Consider the following 22,688-nt stretch of genomic DNA (forward strand, 5'->3'; position numbering starts at 1 on the left):
CAAAAGCAAGCCTCTTGATTACTACTTCTACATTAACAGTAAACTCTAAGAGGCCTAGAAATTCAGAAGACAGATTATCAGATACTTCCACTTCTATTAGGCTTGAATATCCTTAATGGAATCAAGCAAGTCAGGTGTTTAAATCAAGAGACTTGGAACTTAAGCAAGTATACTTATAGTAATATATGGCTACAAAAGAGGAAGTGAAAAGCAGTTGCAGTATTCACTGTCATATGTTCTACTTCCTTAGAGAAAACCAAAAAAGGAATAGCTAAATCAGAGAATGTTGGTGAAACTTTCTGTATTCTCAGTGTTAAATTTGATTTGGTTTTCCTGATAACCGTGGGGAACAAAAATAAGCTGCAACTTTGCTTAGCATGTCTTTTATCATCAAATTAGCTGTTGTCTATGTCTAGGAGTACAGTCACATGCCTAGAATTCAAGTGTCCCAGATCCTTGAGAAGACTGCTCAGGAAAAAAGAATAGTTGAGCCACCAAGAATTTATCTCTGGCCAGGAATCTGGAAAAGAACACATGACTGTCATTACTTATTCCATAATTTTCAGTCAGCTTGGACTGATTGTTGCAAGAAAGTTGGGAGCCCTAACATTACAGACTTCTCCCAATTACTTTCACATAGTGAAGGATGTGAATTTAAAGTATAACCTTCGAAATTTTCAAGTGGTCTAATATACGGCTATACACAAAACAGGTTTGTCGGAAGGAACATTAATTCAAAAGGCTGGCTACAAACAGAGTCAACGGCAGCAAGGAGTTTGGACTGTATGGAGATTTGTTAATGTTTTGGGTGGAACAGGGAAAAAAAGAACCAAAGCACAGCTTAACTCTAAAATAACTGAGAAACGGAAAGAACTCAAAGTGGAACTAAGTGAATGCAGGCCATCTAAAGAGGGGGGTACGAAGGGAAAAGAGTGGTGAGAGTGAAAAGACTTAAGGATAGGTAATATAGAGCTAGTCAGTGTAAATCAAAAGTTCCTATTTAAAGACAAAAGAAGGCCAGTGTCATTTTATGGTCATTCATCTATTAACTCATTTGTTTATGTATTGTCTATGACTACTCTCACCCTACAAGGCAGAACTGAGTATTTGTGGTTGCAACAGAAACCACATGGCCCATTAGATCTTTAAGCAACTTAAGGGGAGGCACAGCAGTTTAATCATTTTTGTAACCTCTTAGTATTTAGCAGATTAAGGAGCATATGTGGTGTATTTGTCATTTTTCCAGTACATTCTTCAGCATGCACAAAATTTGTTAAGCATATGTTCAAAGATAAGCTCTGCAATGATCAGAGCTTGGTAGCTCACAAGTTTGGAGGAAGTCAAGCTGTCCACTGGCACAACACAATGGAAAAGGCTAAACTGACCAATGAAAGAGACAAAACCCTGCCTTTCTTTAAAGACTTCTATCCCAGGCTGGTATATATTAATATAACGCTTGAATAAACTGGAGAATGACGGAAGTCTGTTACGTTGGTTTTAAGCTTTAAACTTTACAAAGTGCAGTTTCGCAGCTATTATTCATTCAACAGCCATTTCCTGAGCACTCACTATGTCTAGCACTCACCATGCTGAGTGCTAGACAGAAATGAACAACATAAGCAGTCCCTGTCCTGTGAGGACGCATAATCTAATAGGTTCGGGGTACAAGAATAGAGGCAAACACACCTAACTGTAGGAATAAGGAAGAGAAAGCAATTCATTCTGTCTGAGGCTGCAGGAGAAGGAAAAGCATCCAAAACGTGACATCCGAGCTGGGCCTTGAAGAATGCTAGAGCTGACCCACCAGGGCCCGGTTCTAAAGTGTCATCGCCTTCTCCACGGAGAAGGGAAAGTCTCTTATCAGCCCCAGCTGACTCCTACAAAAATTCTGAGGCAGGAAGTTTCATCAGCAATCATTCCCATTTCACAGGAGAAATTGTGACCCAGAATGCAAAAGGCAAACCCCAGGGTTATCTTCGCGCCAAGAGAGATGCCGGGTCCCGAACCTCAGATTGGCAGAGTCAGCACAGTTGGAAGCTCTGCCCAGATTCTGAGAGGTGTAGAGCACCGGAATGTGTCAAGAGTCTCCCCCCGGAAGTTGGGAAAAGGCCTGAGAAAAGATCGACCCTCCCTCCAACAATCCGCCGGTATCTCTCAGCCACGCCCTCCAGCGCATACTTCTCAGTCACTCACCCGCCGCTGGGGGATAGGAAATCGGTGTCGTCCTCGTCCCCCGCACCGAACATTGCGTTGGCTTTCACCAGGCTGCGGGGAGGAAGCTGGGTATTTCCAGAGTCCCAGGGCTTGTCACCGCCGACGTCGTAAAATGCCGCGGCGGCGTGCTGCTTTCCGGCAGGGTGAACTGCCTCACGGTCTCTGGGCCGAAAGTAGTCTAGGCTCTGGAGAAGGTGGGGCAAAGGCAAATGAGAGGCTCGCGTGGGCACGCGCGCCACGTGACGTCAGGCCTCTCCAGCCCGCAGGGGGTCGGAGCTTCACAGTCTCGTGCAGGGATTGGTCGGTAATGCTAGGGGGCGGGAGGGGGCGGGAAATCCTCGGCCTCGGTGGCGGTCGTGGACACGTCGAGCCGGGTAGAAGTGGACGGACGGCTCGAGGAGTCGTGAGGGGGTGACGGATTAAGATTGGGAGAGAGAGGCGCCAGTGGCTGGACTCGACCTGGGAAGGTAAGGCTTCTCCCGGCCCCTCTCTAGCACCCCTGTGCATGGGTACCGTCCTTTCGCCAGCGGGACAAGGACCCTTCTGGCTGCTCCCCTCAGCTTCGCGGAAGGAGAAAGAGCGCGGGACTGGAGGGTTAAAGACTTGGGCTTCGGCCCGGTCCCTGCAGTGGCATAGCCAGAGTGACCTTGGGCCGGGGTGCTCGGTGCCTCAGTTTCCCCGTGTATGCAACCGGCCATTTGTCCAGTGCTTCCATGTGCCGGCTGGTGCAGAAGATTTTAGAGCTCAAAGGTCATCGATTTCGATCCTGGCCTCCTCGTAATCTCAGAATTTACAGATAGGGAGACGAAGGAACTAAGCACCCGGGTGACTAGTCCGAGGTCACAAAGAGTAAAGGGCAGACTGAGACTGGATTCCTCGTCCTTTGATTCAGGACATAGTGAGCTAGTGCGTGAACAAGAACCTTACCAGCCCTTAAGCACTGTGTGCCCTTACAGAATGGCTATTGAAAGACTGTAGCATACACCTCGAGGAAAATCCCCTTTCTGGAGTCCACCTGTATTCTACGCAGGTGAGGTGCAGAAGAACTAGGATATTCTGGCGGTGGGTGATGGAAAGGAGGATACTTTGGAGGCAGACACATCCCCAGCCCAACCTTGGCGTGGGTTTCCCTGGGTCTTCCTGCGACAGTCCTAAATCAACATCAATTGTGACGGACTCCTCTGACTCCAGTTTCCACCCTATCTGTATCTTACCTAAGTATTTTTTTGGTTAACCTGGTTTCATTCTCGAAACAATCCTGGGGTAGTCCTGGCTTAGGTAAGGTGTGGCTCAGGAGAGTGTCCCATTGTAGCGTCCAGACTCAATGGAGTTCTTGGGCTTCCCCTCACAGTCAGGTTGGTACTACAGGTGTCCCTTACCTGAATGTTTCAATCTGTCAATATAAAATTGAAGCGAAGTTCTCCCTCCCAGAGAACTTTGCACCTCCTGGCAAAGATGTTAAAGCAGCGAAGCCTCACATTTGGAATGATGCAACTGGAATCTAAGCACTAGAACCGGAACTGGAACTAGAATCTAAGGACTAACATTAGAACTGTTGCAGTAGCTCTGTTTAGTGTGTGAACTTGGCTATATCTTGGAGGTGTTAGGGGAATAACTGGATTAAGTACCATGGCACTTTTTAATCACTCTCCCCAGTACTGGTCACTGTGATTGCAGCCCTGAAACATCTAAATGTTTAACAGAAAGAGCTTGCTAGCCCCTGGCCTACATTATCTATGCTATTTTTAACATAGAGTGAATACTTAAAGTCACTTGCAAAGCAGTCTCACTGCAGAATCTTTCTAGTTGTTTATGAAATGTCCTTCCAGCCTTTTCTTTTAAAAAAAAAATGGCCAAGGGAATATTTGAACTCTGATCTTGTATTCTTGGGTGGAGGTGTTTTTATCCTGGATGTTTAAGTAGCTTTTTAGGTACTCAGGAATCCTAAAATCAATAGCCTTTTTGTTGATTGGAACATCACGAACGTGCATACCCAGATTATCACTGTAGAAACACAACTGCTGATTCTTATTAGCAGTATGAGGAGGAGGAAGATGATGGTGAGTCTTCCCAGGCTTTGAACTGCAGGACTGGGTGCACCTAAAAAAAAAGAAAAGAAAGCCACTGTCTTCCTAAATTCGTGTATCTTCAGATTGGTAATATTGGACTAGGAATCAGGAAATCTGAATTCCTGTCCCAGCCCTTCTAACTCAACTCTGAGTTTGGTCCAGGCTCCCTAAACACCGTAAAACAAGTGGATTAGACCTGGACTTCTACTGAGTAATTCTTGGGGATACAAAAGCAAGTAAGGCACAACCTTGATCTCAAGTTTAAAGTAAGCATTTTTGTTTATTTGTTTTGCTTAAGTATACAACTTTTAGAATATTCATGAAATGTATTGTCAACCCCCTGAAGATTGGCCAGGAAGCAGCAATTTTTTTCCTCCACCCTCCACCCTCCTTCCTCCCTCAGGGAAGCAGCAATTTTAATAATTCTTTTCAAATTATCAGCAATTTTGCAACAGAGATGACAGTCTTTATATACGAGTATGCCCATACTAATCTGTACTGATGCATGCATTTTAAAATTAGTACTTTAAAGTTATAACCAAGTTATATCAGGTATAATGACAGGAATATGAATTAAATGCAGGTTCTAGGGCATCTATAACATTCACTCAGTTACTGAAAGCAGACTTTTAGGGCCATTAGTTGGCTAACTGAAGAAGTACGTTAAAGCAGGGAATCACACAGATAATAGTTACATACATAACATTTTAACGAAGACATAAACATTCTTTTGCCATTCTTTTAACATAAGGCCTCAGCCTTTTCTTGGAATGTAGGACCCTGTTGCCTGTTTTTATAAGTAAAGCTTTATTAGAACACAGCCTTGCTCATTTGTTTATGTATTGTCTATGACTACTCTCAGCCTACAAGGCAGAATTGAGTATTAGTGGTTGAGACAGAAACCACATGGCCTTCAACACCTAAAATGTTTACTTTTGACCCTTTACAGAAAGAGCTTGCTAGCCCCTGGCCTACCTTATCTATGGTATTTTTAACATAGAGTGAATACTTAAAGTCACTTGCAAAGCAGTCTCACTGCAGAATCTTTCTAGGTGTTTATGAAATGCCCTTCCAGCCTTTTCTGTTGTCTCCCACATCTAACAGCAAGTTTATGTGTTATCTGTATGCTCACTTTTTTTTTTTTTTGAGACGGAGTTTTGCTCTTGTTGCCCAGGCTGGAGTGCAGTGGCACGATCTCGGCTCACCACAACCTCCACCTCCCGGGTTCAAGCGATTCTTCTGCCTCAGCCTCCTGAGTAGCTGGGATTACAGGCATGTGCCACCATGCCCAGCTAATTTTGTATTTTTAGTAGAGATGGGGTTTCTCCATGTTGGTCAGGCTGGTCTGGAACTCCCGATCTCAGGTGATCCACCCACCTTGGCCTCCCAAAGTGCTGGGATTATAGGCGTGAGCCACCACACCTGGCCTTGTATGCTCACTTTTATCTAGTCTTTCCAAAGCATTCAATGTGGATTTTATAGAAATAACTACTAGAGAGGCTATGTCTTGTAGTAGTTAAGTACTTGAGCTCTGGAGCCAAATTGCTTTGCCACTTACTGGTTATATAGGCCACAGGCAAGTTACTCAGTTTCTGCCTTTGTAAAATAGGCATAATGGTAGTATCCATTTCTAGGTTTCTTGTGAAGATTATAGGAGTTAATTCATGTAAAGCATTTAGAACAGTGTCTGGCAAGTAGTAGGTACTCAGTGTTAATTGCTGCTGTCATTTTTCTCTTCTCATTTATACTTCATCGCTTTACATAGTATTTACATATTTTCAATAATAAGCACAACTGGCATAAATTGGTTTCTGAATAAACACATTGTCACCATTGATAAGCACACTTCACAGAGGGAGAACCAGAAGTGTTGTTCCCATCACATTGGAGAATAGCCTAGTGGTGTGGTGTCAGTTAAATTGGATAAGAGAGTTCTTTGGGATAGTTTGCTAGGAGTATAAGGCAACAGTTCCCAAAAGAAAGTAATGGATTAAAATTGAAAAGGAATCCAGGACCATATTTGTCAAATACCTTGAAGGTCAAGGTGACAAGTTTGTACTTAGCTTGGTAGGAAGTGGAATTTTTTTTGTTCTAAATGGCATGATTGATGTAAAAAAGTTCAGATGGCTCAGGAATGTATGAAGTAAAAAGTTAAATTTCCCCGGCTCCATTCCATGTCAGTAGCCATTTCATTTTTTAATGGCCCCTAGAACATGGGGTTGTTCTGAAGGCATGGTAAACACTACTTGGGGTACTGGTATTAATCTGTTAAAATTTTCAATTCAGCTTTCCTTTGGATTATAGTCTCAATTTTGAATTGAGAAAACTAAAGTTTCCATACTGAATGTGAATAAAATGAAATGACTGGTTTGAAAGTAGATATCATACTCATAAGAGTCTTTGATTCCTAAGTCTTTCTCTACCTCTTGTTTCCAACTTGGAAGTCTTGGTAGAGAAGGACTTAGGAATCAGAGACTCATCTCTACTGTTAATTCATTTTTGCACTTTTCCCACCAGAAGTGCTACAAGAGAGAAACATGATATAATTATCACTAGAAAAGCAAAGCGTTCGGCTGGGCATGGTGGCTCCTGCCTGTAATCTCAGCACAGGTGGATCGCCTGAGATCAGGAGTTTGAGACCAGCCTGGCCAACATGATGAAACCCCATCTCTACTGAAAATACAAAAATTAGTCGGGCATGGTGGCGGGCACCTGTAGTCCCAGCTACTCAGGAGACTGAGGCACGAGAATCGTTTGAGCTCTGGAGAGGCGTAGGTTGCAGTGAGCCGAGGTCACGCCACTGCACTCCAACCTGGGCAACAGAGTGAGACTCCATCTGAAAAGAAAAAAAAAAAAAAAAAGAAAAGAAAAGTATTTACAGAGACAAGTTGATTTCAACTAGCAGTTGTCAGATAAGTTAGTAACAAGGTATCACCCAAATAACTGCATTTTAAAGTTGACAGGGCAGGCCTGACTGGGGAAAAGGGAGGGAAGGGGTAGGGGGTTGCTGATGCCTGTCCTCCCGCATGCAGCTCTTAAAACAAAGCCATTTTAAAAACTTAAAAGTTTTTTGTAGTTTTGTGACATAAGTATGACAAGTCATCAGAAGTCTGATACTTAATACATTACAATGAACAGTTTATGCCAAAAGAAATCTTATAGTAGGGCCTGGGAAGGAAATGCTTTTGAAGTTCCATTGCTTTGAGTAATATCATTTTATAATTTAGGTAACATCCCCAAGCAGAGGAGGGGCCCATCCTTAGGAATGCAAAGCCCTGCAGAGAAGGAAAGGGTTGAGAAGGGTCCACCCTACTTCTTTTCCTTTACACAATGGCCCTAGGCTTTTGTATACAACGTGCTTTTGTAGGCTAAGGACATTATGAAATACAGCATGGTAAGATGGAAGCCTGAATCTCAAAAGTAAATATGAGAAGTGATTCGGAGGGAACATATAAAGAGTGCAAAATTAGAGTAACAGGTGACATATTTCCCTAGATAGAAGAGTTACCGTAGAACTATGATGAGTGTTTATATAATTTTGAAGCAGTTTAGAGCATCTAGAATGTAGTCGTTTAATTTATGAAACGAAAGAGAAATGCTGTAACTCGTACACCCGCATCCTCTCTCCTACCTTTTCTGATGGTTTTTTATGAGCTCTCACACAACCCATATGCATAATCTATACCTTAGTACATTTTACATTATTTTAAAAGTATTTACATGTGTCCCTCTTTCACCAGAATGGGTTTCTTAAGGTTAGAGTTTCATCGTGGTACCTTCATTCAATAGATGTGCAATAAATAGCGAAAGAACAGTCTGAGTTCCTCGGAGTTGCACAGCAAATGAGACCTAAGAGCCAGATCTAGAACCTCTTTCAATTCGTAGCCCAGTACTTTTACTGCCACACCATACAGCCTCTATCTGAGATATTGAACAACTTTTTCGTTTTCATTTTCTTTTTTATTTTATTTTATTTTATTTTTTCTTGAAACAGGGTCTTGCTCTGTTGCCCAGGTTGGAGTGCAGTAGCACGATCTCAGCTCACTGCAACCTCTGTCTCTCAGGCTCAAGCAATCTTCCCATCTCAGCCTTCTGAGTAGCTGGGACTACAGGCATGCACTACCACGCCCAGCTAATTTTTTGTATTTTTGATAGAGTTGGGGCTTTGCCATGTTGCCCAGGCTGGTCTCAAACTCCTGAGCTTAAGCAATCTGCCCGCCTTGGCCTCCTAGAGTGCTGGGATTACAGGCGTGAGCCACCATGCCCAGCCTCATTTTCATTCTTGTATTGCATTTTCATTAAATCAAGTTCCTGTTATCTTGTGTAACATATTTAATTGCATTTTCCTACTGAGTAAAATAAAGGGAACAGTTCAAATGTTTTCTAGTTTGTGTCTTATGCCATATTAATTCCCAATATTATTCATAGGCAAACCAACAACATTATTATCCAGACAGTTTAAATACTATATAATATAATTAAAGCAAAGTTTAGACAAGGAGGACCATTGTCTGCCTTTCATTATAACAATAATGCAGTTAAAGCAATGCTTTGCCAATGTGTATTTGTCTGACTAGCTAGTTTTGTTTAAATCAAACTGTGAAACGCTGTATAGTTCAAAAGACATGAAAGTGAGCCTTATGTGTGACTTAGCTTCTTTTGGAGATTTTGTCATCTAATGAGCAAGCAAGCTATTATAGTTCATATTTACTGTACCTTAAAATTGGAAAGTATTTAGCATATTTTATTTGACCCTTACAATACTATGAGATTGGCAGCGTAGGTATTTTAATATCTGTTTCGCAAATTTTGGTGATTTGCCTAATGTCATATGGCTAGTATATGGCAAATGTGGGTCCAGAGCTCAGAGCCTTTGATACCTAGTGCTCCATGCTTTCTCCACTCTAAGATACTACCTAGAAAACACTGAAATCCTCACATAAATCATACTAAAGCACCGTTAGCAGACTGGAAGTGCGTCAGGACTACAAAAGGATCCTGTAAGAGGAGCATGAAAGGGTGCCTCTTGTGATTACATTATTCCAGGATGTGGCTTACCCAACAACAAAAGGTATCACAGAAATGGAGTAAAGTAGCTGGGAGATCCACTCCCCATTGGACTTAGGCCCTGCTATCATTACATAACTAAAAGACCTTTTCAGTTTGTTTGTTTGACATATCAAATTTGAGTTGTCCTATTAGAACCAGGCAAATAAAAGCTTTTCTAAAGGCCTTTGGAAGAATGTAGTTGTACACTTGATCTTCTTTGTACAGAAGGGTGGGAGCGGGCAAGAGAAATAGGAGCTTCTGTGTTACGTGCCACCAGAACAGGATATGTAAAGCTCAGAAACCCCTCCTGCTTAGCTGCTTCCCAGCAAGCCATCGGAGAAATGGGACTGGAGAAAGTGGTTAGTCTAGTGTTATGGAGCCTTCTAGTAGAAGCAGATGTTATGGATTCACCTAACTAAAGAGTATTAGTGTCATTATTTAATAACGTGGGCCTCAGTTTCCACATCTGTAAAATAGAGGAGTTGGATTTGATGTTTTTTTTTTTTTTTTTTTTTTTTTTGAGTTGGAATTTTGCCCTTGTTGCCCAGGCTGAAGTGCAATAGTGTAATCCTGGCTCATTGCAACTTCCACCTCCCGGGTTCAAGCAATTCTCCTGCCTCAACCTCCCTAGTAGCTGGGATTACAGGTATGCGTGACCACACCCGGCTAATTTTATATTTTTAGTAGAGACAGGGTTTCTCCATGGTGGTCAGGCTGGTCTTGAACTCCTGACCTCAGGTGGTCTGCTTGCCTCGGCCTCCCAAAGTGCTGGGATTATAGGCGTGATCCACTGCGCCCGGCCAATAATTTAATTATTTAAATAGGAAATATATTCACATGGTTTGTAATTCAAAAAGTACACAAGGATATTCAGTGAAAAGTATTTGATTTACTCCTACCCACCTCTGACCAGTTCCCCTTAGGGACCACGGTCCTATTTTGCCTCCCAGGCTCAACCAACAACTTTGTTGTTTCCCCCCAACTCCCCTGCAGATAGTATAGGTATATAAAAATAACATGTACATACTCTGTTCCCTTTTTAAGTTTTTTACAAATTACAGCATACGGTATACTCTGGTTTTATTTCATTTCATAATATATCTTGGAGATCATTCTATATCAATATATAAGAGCATTCTCATTCTTATTCTGCAAAGTATTCCATTGTATGAAAATAGGATAACTCATTTAATCAGTGCCCTATCAGTGAACATTTAGGTTGTATTTTCAATATTTTGCTATTACAGACAATCCTGTTATAAGTAACTTTATACACATACATTTCCCATATGTGCCAGTTTATCTGTAGAATGAATATTTAGAAGTGGGATTACTGTGTTAAAGAGTGTGGGCATCAGACTGATGACTGTTCTAGTTTTAATCTTCTATGAGACTAACTGAAAAATGATTAGTGGAAAAGAAAAAGTATCATTTTCTTGGTAATATCTTAATTTTTTATCTCTTACTATTCAGAACTAAGTCTTAAGTAAGAACCAAGAATAGGTAACCTCATCAAAATTATGTTGAATTGCAGACTTCACTAAAGTCACCTGCATCGTGGTCTTGTATATTTTTCTAGTGCTTTTCAGTATGATACTATTAAAGCTAATTTGCAAGGTGAATATTATAAACTCAGAACAAAACAAGACTGTCTCCCAACTATCTTTACTAGTATTTACCAAGCAGAAGATTCAGAAGATTTGCCCTTTATTACAATTTATGTAGGGAATGAAAATGGAAAGATAAAGAGAGACTAACTAATATCTGTTTTTTACTGTCTTCCCAAATTTTTGGATGGTTATGAGGTGTGTGATAACTTTACAAAATGTATGATACCATAAAAATTACTAATCTTTTGGGGATTTGTTTGTTCATTTGTTTGAGAGACAGAGTCTTGTTCTGTCACCCAGGCTGGAGTGCAGTGGTGCGATCTCAGCTCACTGCAGCCTTAACCTCCCAGGCTCAGGCGATCCTCCTGCCTTAGCCTGCCAAAGTAGTACAAAAGTAGATCCTATGGCCTCAGCCTGTAGCTGAGACTACAGGCCTGCATCCCCACACCTGGCTACTTTTCTTGATTTTTTGTCGAGACAAGGTCTCACTATGTTGCCCAGGCTGGTCTTGAACTCCTGGACTCAAATCCTTCCACCTCAGCCTCCCAAGTTCTGGGATTATAGGCATGAGCCACTATACGCTGCCTGTTTTGTTTTTAATTAATACATAATAATTGTACATATTTATGGGGTACAGTGTGATATTTTAATACGTATATAAATTGCATAATGATCAAACGATGGTATTTAGCATATATATCACCTCAAAAATTTATCATTTCTTTATGGTAAAAACATTCAGAATTCCCTTGTCTAGATATTTTGAAATATCCACAATAACATTGTTTACTCTAGTCACTAGTCTTTTGGGGAAGCTAGGGACCATAAAGCAGGTCAGAATTGTATCAGCCCCTCATACTTTCTTGACTATAACCTACTAACTTTTCTTATCTCCCCATCTCACCTCCCTCATTCTCTTTCTAGGTACAATAAGCCATTTGTGAAATTTTCTCTGTTCATTAGCAAGTTTAAGCCAGAGCCTCCATCCTTTTCATCTCTGAATTCCCTGTAGCCTCTGGGGCAGAGGCTACTTCATAATACTTGTTGAGTTGAATTGAGGTAGATGTCAAAGTGATCTGACCTCTACTTTGCTCCTCTCTCAAGTGCCATATCCTTCCCTTTCCCTGCTCAGCCTTGACACACCTGTCAAGCCATCCCTTTACATGCTTAATTTGGTTCAGGAAAGGACAAGAGGCCAAGTAAATTATTTATTTTGAAGAGCAGTCTGTGTCTGCCTATGTTTAAGTAAATGCGCACACACACCTATCTTTCTGGCTCCCACTGCCGTTCTTTGTGTTGTACTTAAAAATTGGGAGTTGGATACGGTGGTTTACACCTGTAATCTGAGCATTTTGGGAGACTGAGGCAGAAGAATCACTTGAGGGCTGGGGTACAAGACCAGCCTGGGCAACATAGGGAGACCCCCTCTCTACAAAAAGTTTTAAAATTAGCTGGGCATAATGGTACGTACCTATGGTCCCAGCTACTCTGGAGGCTGAGGTGGGAGGATCTCTTGAGCCCAGGAGGTGTAGGCTGCAGTGAGCTGTAATCATGCTACTGCACTCCAGCTGGGGCAACAGAATATGACCTTGTCTCAAAAAAAAAAAAAAATGGGGAAATTATTTATTTAGTTATACATTAGTGGTAGCTGTGGAGTTAGGCACACTTGGTAGGAACAGCATTGGAATATATAATTCAAAATACACATGTATCTTTTTATTCACATGAATTTTATTTTATGTGTATGAAATCATCAAAGTGAATAGTCGATGAATATGAACTCTAGCTTATTGGACATTTAGAAGATAGAGTTTGATTAGTGTTGATTTTTTTTTATTTTAGATTTGAAAAACTTGTCTGTGGGCCATATATTAAGTACTCATAGTATCTCTGTGGAAGAGTTGTGATAAACTCTGGGATAGGAGATAGTCAGGCCCACGTGTGGACTATAACTCCTGTAAAGTTATAGATAACAGAATTGTATGGTCTAGCATGCAGCACTTAGGCAGTCCTACCTTTCCAAATGTTTTCTTCAATGCCATATTCCCAGGGAAAATTGCTGCTGGGTAGTTGAAACTAGGTGCCTCACTGGACTTCTTCCTGTCTATTATTTGGGCAACTTGTAAAAGCTTACAAACTTTCTAGAAAGTAGCCCTGAAAACAGTTCCTTCGTTATGTTTTTAGCAATACCACAGAATACATGGCTCTATGTTATAGCTTAGAATTGCTACTACTCTTAAAAAATTAGAATGTAGAAAAGATAGACAAAAACCTAGTATAATGTATCATTATTTCCATTTCAAGATGGCGTTTTGACCTCATCTCTTTTCCTTCCCAAAAGCCTAGTAAAATTAACATAGAAATATGAAGAAGCATTATTTATAGTCAGAAAACAGGGAGGCAGAAGCCAGAAACTTTAAAACATTTGAAAGAAAATGTGATACAGATGGGAATCAAATTGAAAAAAAATGACTGACCACCTGATTCAACATAGGTAAAAGCCACCTCTGTCGATAAATTTAAATGGGTGGGATTCATTTGCACACCCCTGCAAACTCCCAAATCAGGAACAGCAGAGATAGCCAGATGCAGTGGTTCATACCAGTAATCCCAGCACTTGGGAGGCCAAAGTGGGTAGATCATCTGAGGTCAAGAGTTCAAGACCAGCCTGGCCAACATGGTGAAACCCCATCTCTACTAAAAATTAAAAAAAAAAAACAAACTAGCTGGGAATGGTGGCAGGCACCTGTAATCCCAGCTACTTGGCAGGCTGAGGCAGGACAGTCACTTGAACCTGGGAGGCGGAGGTTGCAGTGAGCCGAGATCGCGCCACTGCACTCCAGCCTAGGTGACAAGAGTAAAACTCCATCTCGGAAAAAAAAGGGCCGGGCACGGTGGCTCAAGCCTGTAATCCCAGCACTTTGGGAGGCCGAGACGGGCGGATCACGAGGTCAGGAGATCGAGACCATCCTGGCTAACGCGGTGAAACCCCGTCTCTACTAAAAAATACAAAAAACTAGCCGGGCGCGGTGGCCAGCGCCTGTAGTCCCAGCTACTCGGGAGGCTGAGGCAGGAGAATGGCGTAAACCCGGGAGGCGGAGCTTGCAGTGAGCTGAGATCCGGCCACTGCACTCCAGCCTGGGCGACAGAGCGAGACTCCGTCTCAAAAACAAAACAAAACAAAACAAAAAAAAACAGCAGAGATTAGGAAGAAGGGTTAGCTATGGGGTAGTTGGTGGACAAATCAAGGATTTGGGGAATTGTACTTATACCAAATATACAGAGAACAGTAGATTCAGAAGTAAAAATTATGAGTATTTATCAAGAACTTCCTGTGTTTAGAGACTGTGCTTAAGTAAGTGTTTAAGTGTATACCGTCAAGAGGTAGTTGCTATAAACATCCTTGGTTTAGAGGAAACTGACTTACCCTCTTAACCACTGTGCTTTTGCCTCAGTGAACTCCTGCTAATAATTCTTTAAAACAATCCTATGAAATAGGTTACTTTTATTTTCCCAATTTTAGAGTTGAGGCACAAAAATGTTAAGTAATTTGCCAAAGGGCCCACAACTAGTAGGTACAGTTTTACTGGTTAGAGAATGAGAAGATCTCCTTGCATATTTAAATAGCTGCCATAATAAAGAAAGGGGAAATATCTTTTCTACCCACAGCTTCCTCCTTGTGTTTTTTTGTTTTTGGTGGGCTATTCAGGATCTCAGATCAAATTCCAATCTCAGAAAGACAGTTGACAGACTCTGGAAAGGTCAGCTGGGAACAAATGTAAAAGTCTCAGCAAAACGGTGTACTTCCCGTTTGAGGTCTGTCTTTCTGGTAGATCAATCCCTGTATTTCACAACTAGTCTACAAAAATAAAACTACAAAAATATGTAATTTCCACTTCATCTGGGATTTAGAGATTTTACTTACACAGTGCTTTAGAAAACCTCTCTCAAATTCCAAAGATGAGTGATTTGGTATTAAATTCAGTGTTAGCCCCCAAGGTTCTTTGATTATTAGGTGGTGGTCTGTGTAAATTTTATGTGAGACTGGGCTAACTCTGTGACCTTTTTGGAATTTCAAAATAAACAAATGCATTATTTTAGTTCCTGGTTGAATCTTGGCTTTCGTTTTTTAGTTACTGACACATAATAATTGCACATATTTATGGGCACAATAAATAATTGCATAATGTATAATGATCAAATCAGGGTATTTAGGATATCCATCACCTTCAATATGTATCATTTCTTTGTATTGGGAACATTTCAGATATTCTAATTATTTCAAAATATACAATGTATTGTTGTTGACTGTAGTCACCTTTCTGTGCTATTATCAAACACTAGAACTTATTCCTTCTATCTAAGCAACTGTTTGTACTGTTAACTCATCTGTCTTTATCCCACCCTCACGCCACCTTGAGTACACACACATACACCCTTCCCAGCCTCTGGTGACTATTCTACTGTCTACCTCCATGGGATCAACTTTTTTGGCTCCCACATATGACTAAAAACATGCAATATTTGTCTTTTTGTTTAGCTTTCTTTTTTTTTTTTTTTTTTTTTTTGAGACTGAGTCTTGCTCTATTACCCAGGCTGGAGTACAGTGGCATGATCTTGGGTCACTGCAACCTCCACCTCCCGGGTTCCTGAGTAGCTGGGATTACAGGCACCCACCACTAAGCCCAGCTAATTTTTGTATTTTTAGTAGAGACGGGATTTCACCATGTTGGCCAGGCTGGTCTCAAACTCCTGACCTCAGGGCCTCCCAAAGTGCTGGGATTACAGGCGTGAGCCACCACACCTGGCCATCTTTTTTTTTTTTTTTTTTTTTTTTTTTTTTAGCTCTCACTTGTTGAACATCTAGTTCTTAGATTCTGTGTACTATGTATCTATGTTGTACATCTCTATAATTCAGAACTGTGGTTCTTAGGCTTTAGCGTGCATAAGAATTGTCCATGGAACTTGATAAGCACCTAAATTTTGAGGCCCTACTCCCTGAGAGGTGATTCAGTGGTGTGGCATAGGGTCCATAATTTTTATTTTTACCCAAACTTCCCCGATGATTCTGATCCAGGCGGTCCTTGGACCACACTTTGAGAAGCACTTGAGTTAGGAGGAAAGTAATTAACATTTATTATTTACTATATATGTTATTAACATGCCAATCTCTTCAATATGTATTTTTACATTTGATATTCATACTGTTGTGAGATTTTATCCCAGTTTTACGTGTACTTATTATCCTCACAAAGTTTTTGTAACTTATTAGGAGTTTTAAGGATGGCAGTGCCCCTTAGGATAAAAAATAAAGCATGATAGGCCGGGCGCGGTGGCTCAAGCCTGTAATCCCAGCACTTTGGGAGGCTGAGACGGGCGGATCACGAGGTCAGGAGATCGAGACCATCCTGGCGAACACGGTGAAACCCCGTCTCTACTAAAAAATACAAAAAAACTAGCCGGGCGAGGTGGCGGGCGCCTGTAGTCCCAGCTACTCCGGAGGCTGAGGCAGGAGAATGGCGGGAACCCGGGAGGCGGAGCTTGCAGTGAGCTGAGATCCGGCCACTGCACTCCAGCCTGGGTGACAGAGCAAGACTCCGTCTCAAAAAAAAAAAAAAAAAAAAAAAAAAAATAAAGCATGATAAATAGACTACATTAACAGTAAAAAACTTCTGTTCATCAAAAGACACAATAAAAGAAATGAAAAGGGAAGCCACAGACTGGGAGAAGATACTTGCAATGATGATAGAAGACTCATTCAGAATATGTAAAGAACCTTCACTAATCAATAAGAAAAAGACCTCACAGAAAAATATGCCACAAACTTGAACAAATACTTAACAAAAGAAAGGATATCCAAAAGCCAATACATGTATGAAAAAGTTTCCATGTCAATAGTCATTAGGAAGATGCAAATTAAAGTTCAATTTATACCCACCAGAATGGCTAAAATTAAGTAGACTGACTATAATAAGTGCTGAGAAGAATGTGACCAGTCTTGGAGAGGGGAAGTATTTGCAAATGTTCACAGCGGCATTATTAAAAACCCTGAAAACAGTTTAGATGCCAGAGCCGAAATGGAAAGGTAAGTTGCATATTCATTCAAAGGAAACTGTAGAGCAATGAAAAATAACAAACTGCTGCTACACACAATATGGATGAACCTCACAAAACTTATGTTGAGCAAAGGACCCAGACACAGTAGTATATTCTATCTGCTTCCATTTATATAAATTTCAAAATCACAGAAGACTGTGTATGATTTTAGAAGTCAGGAGAGAAGTTCCCTCCGGAGAGGAGGAGGAAGCATGACTGGGAGAGGCAGGAGGGGAGCTCCTGGAGTACTGGCAATAGTTACTGTTCTGGGTAACAATTAAATAAAATGTACTTATTTTATGGGGGAAAAAAGATGGCAATGTCCTGCAACAGTGAGCAGCCTGACTCCGAGAAGAGTGTGGGCTCTTGCCCTTGCTGTTTCTGCTTTGGCAAGGTGCCTCTCAGAGGAGATGATTGTTTAAGATTGGTTCTGGAAAGTAATATGAACAGTATGTTCTGGAATGTGTTTAATCAGTGTTAAAGCCACTGAAATGTTAGAATGGCTAAAGTATATCTATCATTATTCAGAGTGCATTTCATTGTTTTGTTTTGTTTTGTTTTGTTTTGAGACAGTCTTGCTGTGTCACCCAGGGTGGTGTGCAGTGGCATGATCTTGGCTCACTGCAACCTCTGCCTCCCAAGTTCAAGCAATTCTCAAGCCTCAGCTTCCTGAGTCGCTGGAATTACAGGTGCACGCCACCAAACCTGGCTAGTTTTTGTATTTTTAGTAGAGACAGGTTTTTGCCATGTTGGCCAGGCTGGTCTCAAACTCCTGGCCTCAAGTGATCTGCCCGTCTTGGCCTCCCAAAGTGCCGGGATTACAGATGTGAGCCACTGCGCCCAGCCCTGTTATTCAGAGTGCGTTTCGAAAAGTGAAGTATGCGTTTGTTTCTCACTGAAACTGTTCTTGTATGCACCTAAACTTTTTAGACCGAAATAGGCTCTAAAGATGAATCAGTGTGTTCCTTGACTCAGGAAGCTATGACCAGAAAGGCTAAGTTACCTAGTGTAATGGAAAACCAGGGCTAGAACAAAAACTTCTAGTCTTATATTTTTCAAATTGTAATCATTATAAAGATTAAGGTGGGCTCCAGCCCACCAATTCCCCTTGCCTGGGAATTATCCAGAACACTGTTGAGTCAGTGTTTGAGAGTGACAACCCTGTGACAACATTCAGCATATGAAAGTTCACACAAAGCCATGATAATCAGAGATTATCTGACATTTTAAAGGAGTAGAATAAATGGTGACATGTTTATGAATTATTCTCAAAAGTTCTGTTTCTGACCCTGAAAATACAAATTGTAGAAAGGCATTTGGGGCTTTTGCGCATTACTCACAGAATGCCAAAATGTGGCCTAGAACTTGGGGCTGTATGGAAGTCCATTTTCACCCCACTTAGAGCCACTTGGAGGTAGAGCAGCCAAGAATACTGCATATGACAGTTGTAGCACATACTGTATGCCAGCAGCATGGTATGAACCATTGCAGGACACAGCTGCTCTGGAGCGGGGGTAACAATTAGATTTAGCTGCTCCTGGACAACTTAATGGGCAAGGATTTCATAGACTTGTCAGAGCACTAGGATAGCTTGACATTGGTTTACCCTGAATGTAGAGAATATCCAGTTGTGCCTCAACAGGAATAGGTCTACATTTCTTTTTCCAAGCCTCTCTCAAAACTACAGCTGTTTCCTTGCCTCCATTTTTCTGAGTTGCCCTTAGAATGCAAAAAAAAAAAAAAAGCTAACTTGGTGTTAAGAGATTAGGAACAGGAGATAGTTGGATAGACAGACCATGCTACGAATAATAAAAAGAACACTGGGCTTGAGGTCAGAATCAGGCTTGTAATGACGACCACTAGACTAACTGCCCTGTGACCTTGGCTAGTCCTTTAACCTTTATACCTCAGTTTTCCATCTGAAAAATGAATAATTATTCTTGTTTAATCTAGGCCTATTCTTTTAAGTGGAGTTAAGTTTGGAAACATACTGCAATGTTGTGACTCAGCAATTCTCAGAAAAAGTGTGCATGAGAACATGCCACAAAAGTAAATGAAGTTACTGTTGGACCCAGACTTAGAATCGATCAATCAACAAGTATTTATTGAATAGCCACCTAAAAGGTATATTAGACTGCATATAGCCTTTACCTAAACCTTATAGTGAATTCTGTAAACAAGATATGAATGCGTTAACCTCATTGTTGAGCTCTCACAGAGCATAATGATAATATTACCACAGAGTAATAATAAGGCTTTTACACATATGGCCTTTTCTCCCCTGTTTTTCCCCATTCATTATCTTATTTGAATCGTATAGTAACCCTGAAGGAGGATAAAATAGATGTTATCTCCATGTTTCCAAGAGTTTCAGATGAGACATTGAAATTCAGAGTATGAAAATGCTTCTCAAGGGGATAGGACAAATTGAGAAATGTCTGGAGACATTTTTGGTTGTCAAAACTGGGGCAATGCTACTGGCATTGAGTTGGTAGAGCTCAGAGATACTGTTGAACACCCAGCGATACACAAGACAGCTCAGACAACAAAGAATTATCCAGTCCAAAATGTTGTTAATGCTGAGGTTGAAACCCTGAGATAGGTGTTTCCCCAAAAGAACTCAAAGTGATAGAGTTGGAACCAGAATCCACATCTTTGACTCACTCTAGTGTGTTTTCACTATCTCTAAAGCAGGGCATTGAAATCTAGAGTTCACAGGCCGGGCGTGGTGGCTCACACCTGTAATCCCAGCACTTTTTGGGAGGCCAAGGCAGGTGGATTACCTGAGGTCGGGAGCTCAAGACCAGCCTGGCCAACATGATGAAACCCTGTCTGTACTGAAAATACAAAAATTATCCAGGTATGGTGGCACACGCCTGTAATCCCACCTACTTGGAAAGCTGAGGCACAAGAATCACCTGAACCCAGGAGGCAGAGGTTGCAGAGATTGTGACGCTGCACTCAAGCCTGGGCAACAGAGTGTGACTCTGTCTCAAAATTCTTTTTAAATTAAAAAATAAATAAAATCTGGAGTTCACAAGTCTTACATTAATCACTAATGTTTTGAAGAGGTATGAGTGACAAGTGGAGTTTGTTTAGATCACTGTTGAAGATGTATAGTATAGATTGTGTAGTCTGTTAAGCACTTACTGTGTGTCTCACAGTCTGCTGCCCCTGTCCCTCCCAGAGGCTAGTTCACCTTCATCATATTTATTGATTTATTTATTGAGCAAGTACCAAATTTGAGTCATTTTACCAAAATGCTGTTGAAATCTGGACACGATCCCTGTAGCAATCTCTATGTGTAGTACCTGTTGCCAAACTAAAGACCCATGGGACTTTTACAGGAAATGTCACCAGGAGACTCAGCTAGAAATTAGTAGAGCCAGGATTTGAATACCTTCTGACTCCAGACTTTTTTTTTTAACTCCTACCCCCAGATTCTTAACAATAGTCTGTAAGATCAAATCTCACTTGCAAAGGGTGGCATGTGACTTTTAGAAGCTCTTAAAATCCAGGAATTTAAAAATTTTAAATTCCTTACTAGTTCTTGTAGAATATTCTTAAGTTGTGCCCCTCAAATCATTTTATGCCCAGAAATTAGATGGTTCTTCTCACCTTTCTAAAGTTTTAACAGATGCCATTCTGGATCCTGGCAAACTAAACAGCTGTAGCCGTAAGGATTTAATCTATAAAGATTTTTTTTCCTTCTGTAAATCTGCCTCAAAGAACTTAAACAGGAAATATGAGTCCCTGCATATTACCTTTAAATAGCTTCCAATTGCCCTGGAAATAAAACTTAGAATCCTTAAAATGACCTTTAAGATTTTTTTTTTGAGACACAGTCTCGCTGTGTCACCCAGGCTGGGGTGCAGTGGTGTGATCTTGGCCCCACTGCAACCTCTGCTTCCTGGGTTCAAGTGATTCTTCTGCCTCAGCTTCCCAAGTCACTGGGACTACAGGCATGCGCCACCACACCCAGCTAACTTTTGTATTTTTAGTAGAGATGGGGTTTCACCACGTTGGCCAGGCTGGTCTTGAACTCCTGACCTCAAGTGATTCACCCTCCTTGGCCTCCCAAAGTGCTGGGATTACAGGTGTGAGCCACCGCGCCCAGACATTCTTAATTGAGTATTCCTTAATGCTTCCCTCTTCAACCTCATTAGCCTGTCCTCCACTCACTCAGTATGTTCTGTTCATGTTAACCTTGATCTCTTATTTCTTCTCTTGACTCAGGAAGGCTCTTCTCTTTCCTTCTACTAAACTCCAATAATTACTTTATCAGTCTGTTTAAAGTCAGCTCCTTTAAGAAAACGCCTCTCTTTCTCTTCCCACCTGTCCTCCATCTAAATTAGTTCTTTCACCGTTATTTTCTGCCACAGTTCATTGTTGTACTTCCTTCATACCACTTACACAAATGGTAATTATACATTCCTATATATATTTATTTGCTTACATTTTTACTGAGAGAGACTTCTTCCTCTTGAGTAGCCCCACAAAGGCAATTACCTTGTCTTTTTGCATCAGACTCCTTATAGGTAGATATTGAAACCTACATGGATTTTGTAAGAATTAATACATACTTTTTGAATGAATGAGTATTTGGTGAGTATTCTTCCAGATGCTGTAAGGAAGTAGAAATTAGAAAGTTTCTTGCCCTCAAGAAGCTTGCTATGTACATATGGCATTTTTTATCTTGTATTTTAAAAACTGCAAGTCAAAATTTCTGTAAGAGAAGATTGCTAGGGAAATTCAAAAAAGAGAGATTTCTTCAGAATTAAAGAAAAACCTCCTGGAATGAGCTAGGTTATAAATCAAAAGGATCAAGGGCCATGTTTTAGCTTTATCCTTAATTCTGGCACATTTTATTGCATGATAAATGTTGAATAAATAATGGCAGAATTAGTACATATATAGAAAATGAGGGGGAAAAAATAAAAGGAATTCCAGGGAATTACAAAAGCCTGAAAACGCATACAGATGTCAAAGTGCTGAATTTTATTGAGGGGCTGGCCACGGTGGCTCACACCTGTAAATCCTACCACTTTGGGAGCCCGAGGCGGGCGGATCACTTGAGGTCAGGAGTTTGAGACCAGTCTGGCCAACACGGTGAAACCCCATCTCTACTAAAAATACAAAAATTAGCTGGGCGTGGTGGTGCTTGCCTGTAATTCCAGCTACACTGGAGGCTGAGGCAGGAGAATCGCTTGAACCTAGGAGGTGGAAGTGAGCCAAGATTGCACCACTGTACTCCAGTCTGGGCGACAGAGCAAGACTGTCTCAAAAAAAAAAAAAAAAAAATTATTGAGGTACAGTGAGTAGGTCAGTTTCAGTGGAACATATGAATGTGAAGGAGAGTAGATTGAGATTAGTCTGGAAAGATAAGTCTGCAACAGATTTAAATGCCACATAGTGAGCTTAAAAATCAGTGTATTGATATCAAAAGTGGGGGTGAAGATACCTAGGTTTCTTTTTGCAGGCCAGAAATTAGTTCTTCGGAGTGCAGCCTTAGAAGCAAATTACAGCTTGAGAAGTACATGCAAATAGTATCTGCAGTACAAATACTGGTTTAGCTTGGAGTACCGGTTCATCAGCATCATCACTGTCAAATAGCAAGATTCAGATTCCTATGGGGCATCTTCTGTATTTG

At 41.0% G+C, this 22,688-nt stretch overlaps 2 protein-coding genes across 8 annotated transcripts in view; one reads left to right on the plus strand and one right to left on the minus strand.

The window, feature by feature from the left end:
- FKBP15 (FKBP prolyl isomerase 15) overlaps positions 1-2,359 on the minus strand; it is a 54,245-nt gene extending 51,886 nt beyond the window's left edge. For 3 of the 7 annotated variants that reach the window (XM_009188261.3, XM_009188260.3, XM_021927242.2), the window contains exon 1: positions 2,194-2,358. In XM_009188261.3, the coding sequence (XP_009186525.2) occupies positions 2,194-2,246 (53 nt within the window). In that variant the 5' untranslated portion in view covers positions 2,247-2,358. Of the gene's footprint in view, positions 1-2,193 lie in introns of all 7 variants that reach the window. The other 4 variants (XM_009188262.2, XM_021927243.2, XM_021927245.2 and 1 more) reach the window with 4 other exon arrangements.
- Positions 2,360-2,528: 169 nt separating this feature from the next.
- The window catches only part of SLC31A1 (solute carrier family 31 member 1), a 39,154-nt gene continuing 18,994 nt past the window's right edge, over positions 2,529-22,688 (plus strand). The window contains exon 1 of the mRNA XM_003911341.4: positions 2,529-2,681. The gene's annotated coding sequence lies outside the window, so the exon portion shown is untranslated. The remainder of the gene's footprint in view (positions 2,682-22,688) is intronic.

The sequence above is a fragment of the Papio anubis genome, chromosome 13 (assembly GCF_008728515.1).
Source record: "Papio anubis isolate 15944 chromosome 13, Panubis1.0, whole genome shotgun sequence".
NCBI classification, from domain to species: Eukaryota; Metazoa; Chordata; class Mammalia; order Primates; family Cercopithecidae; genus Papio; species Papio anubis.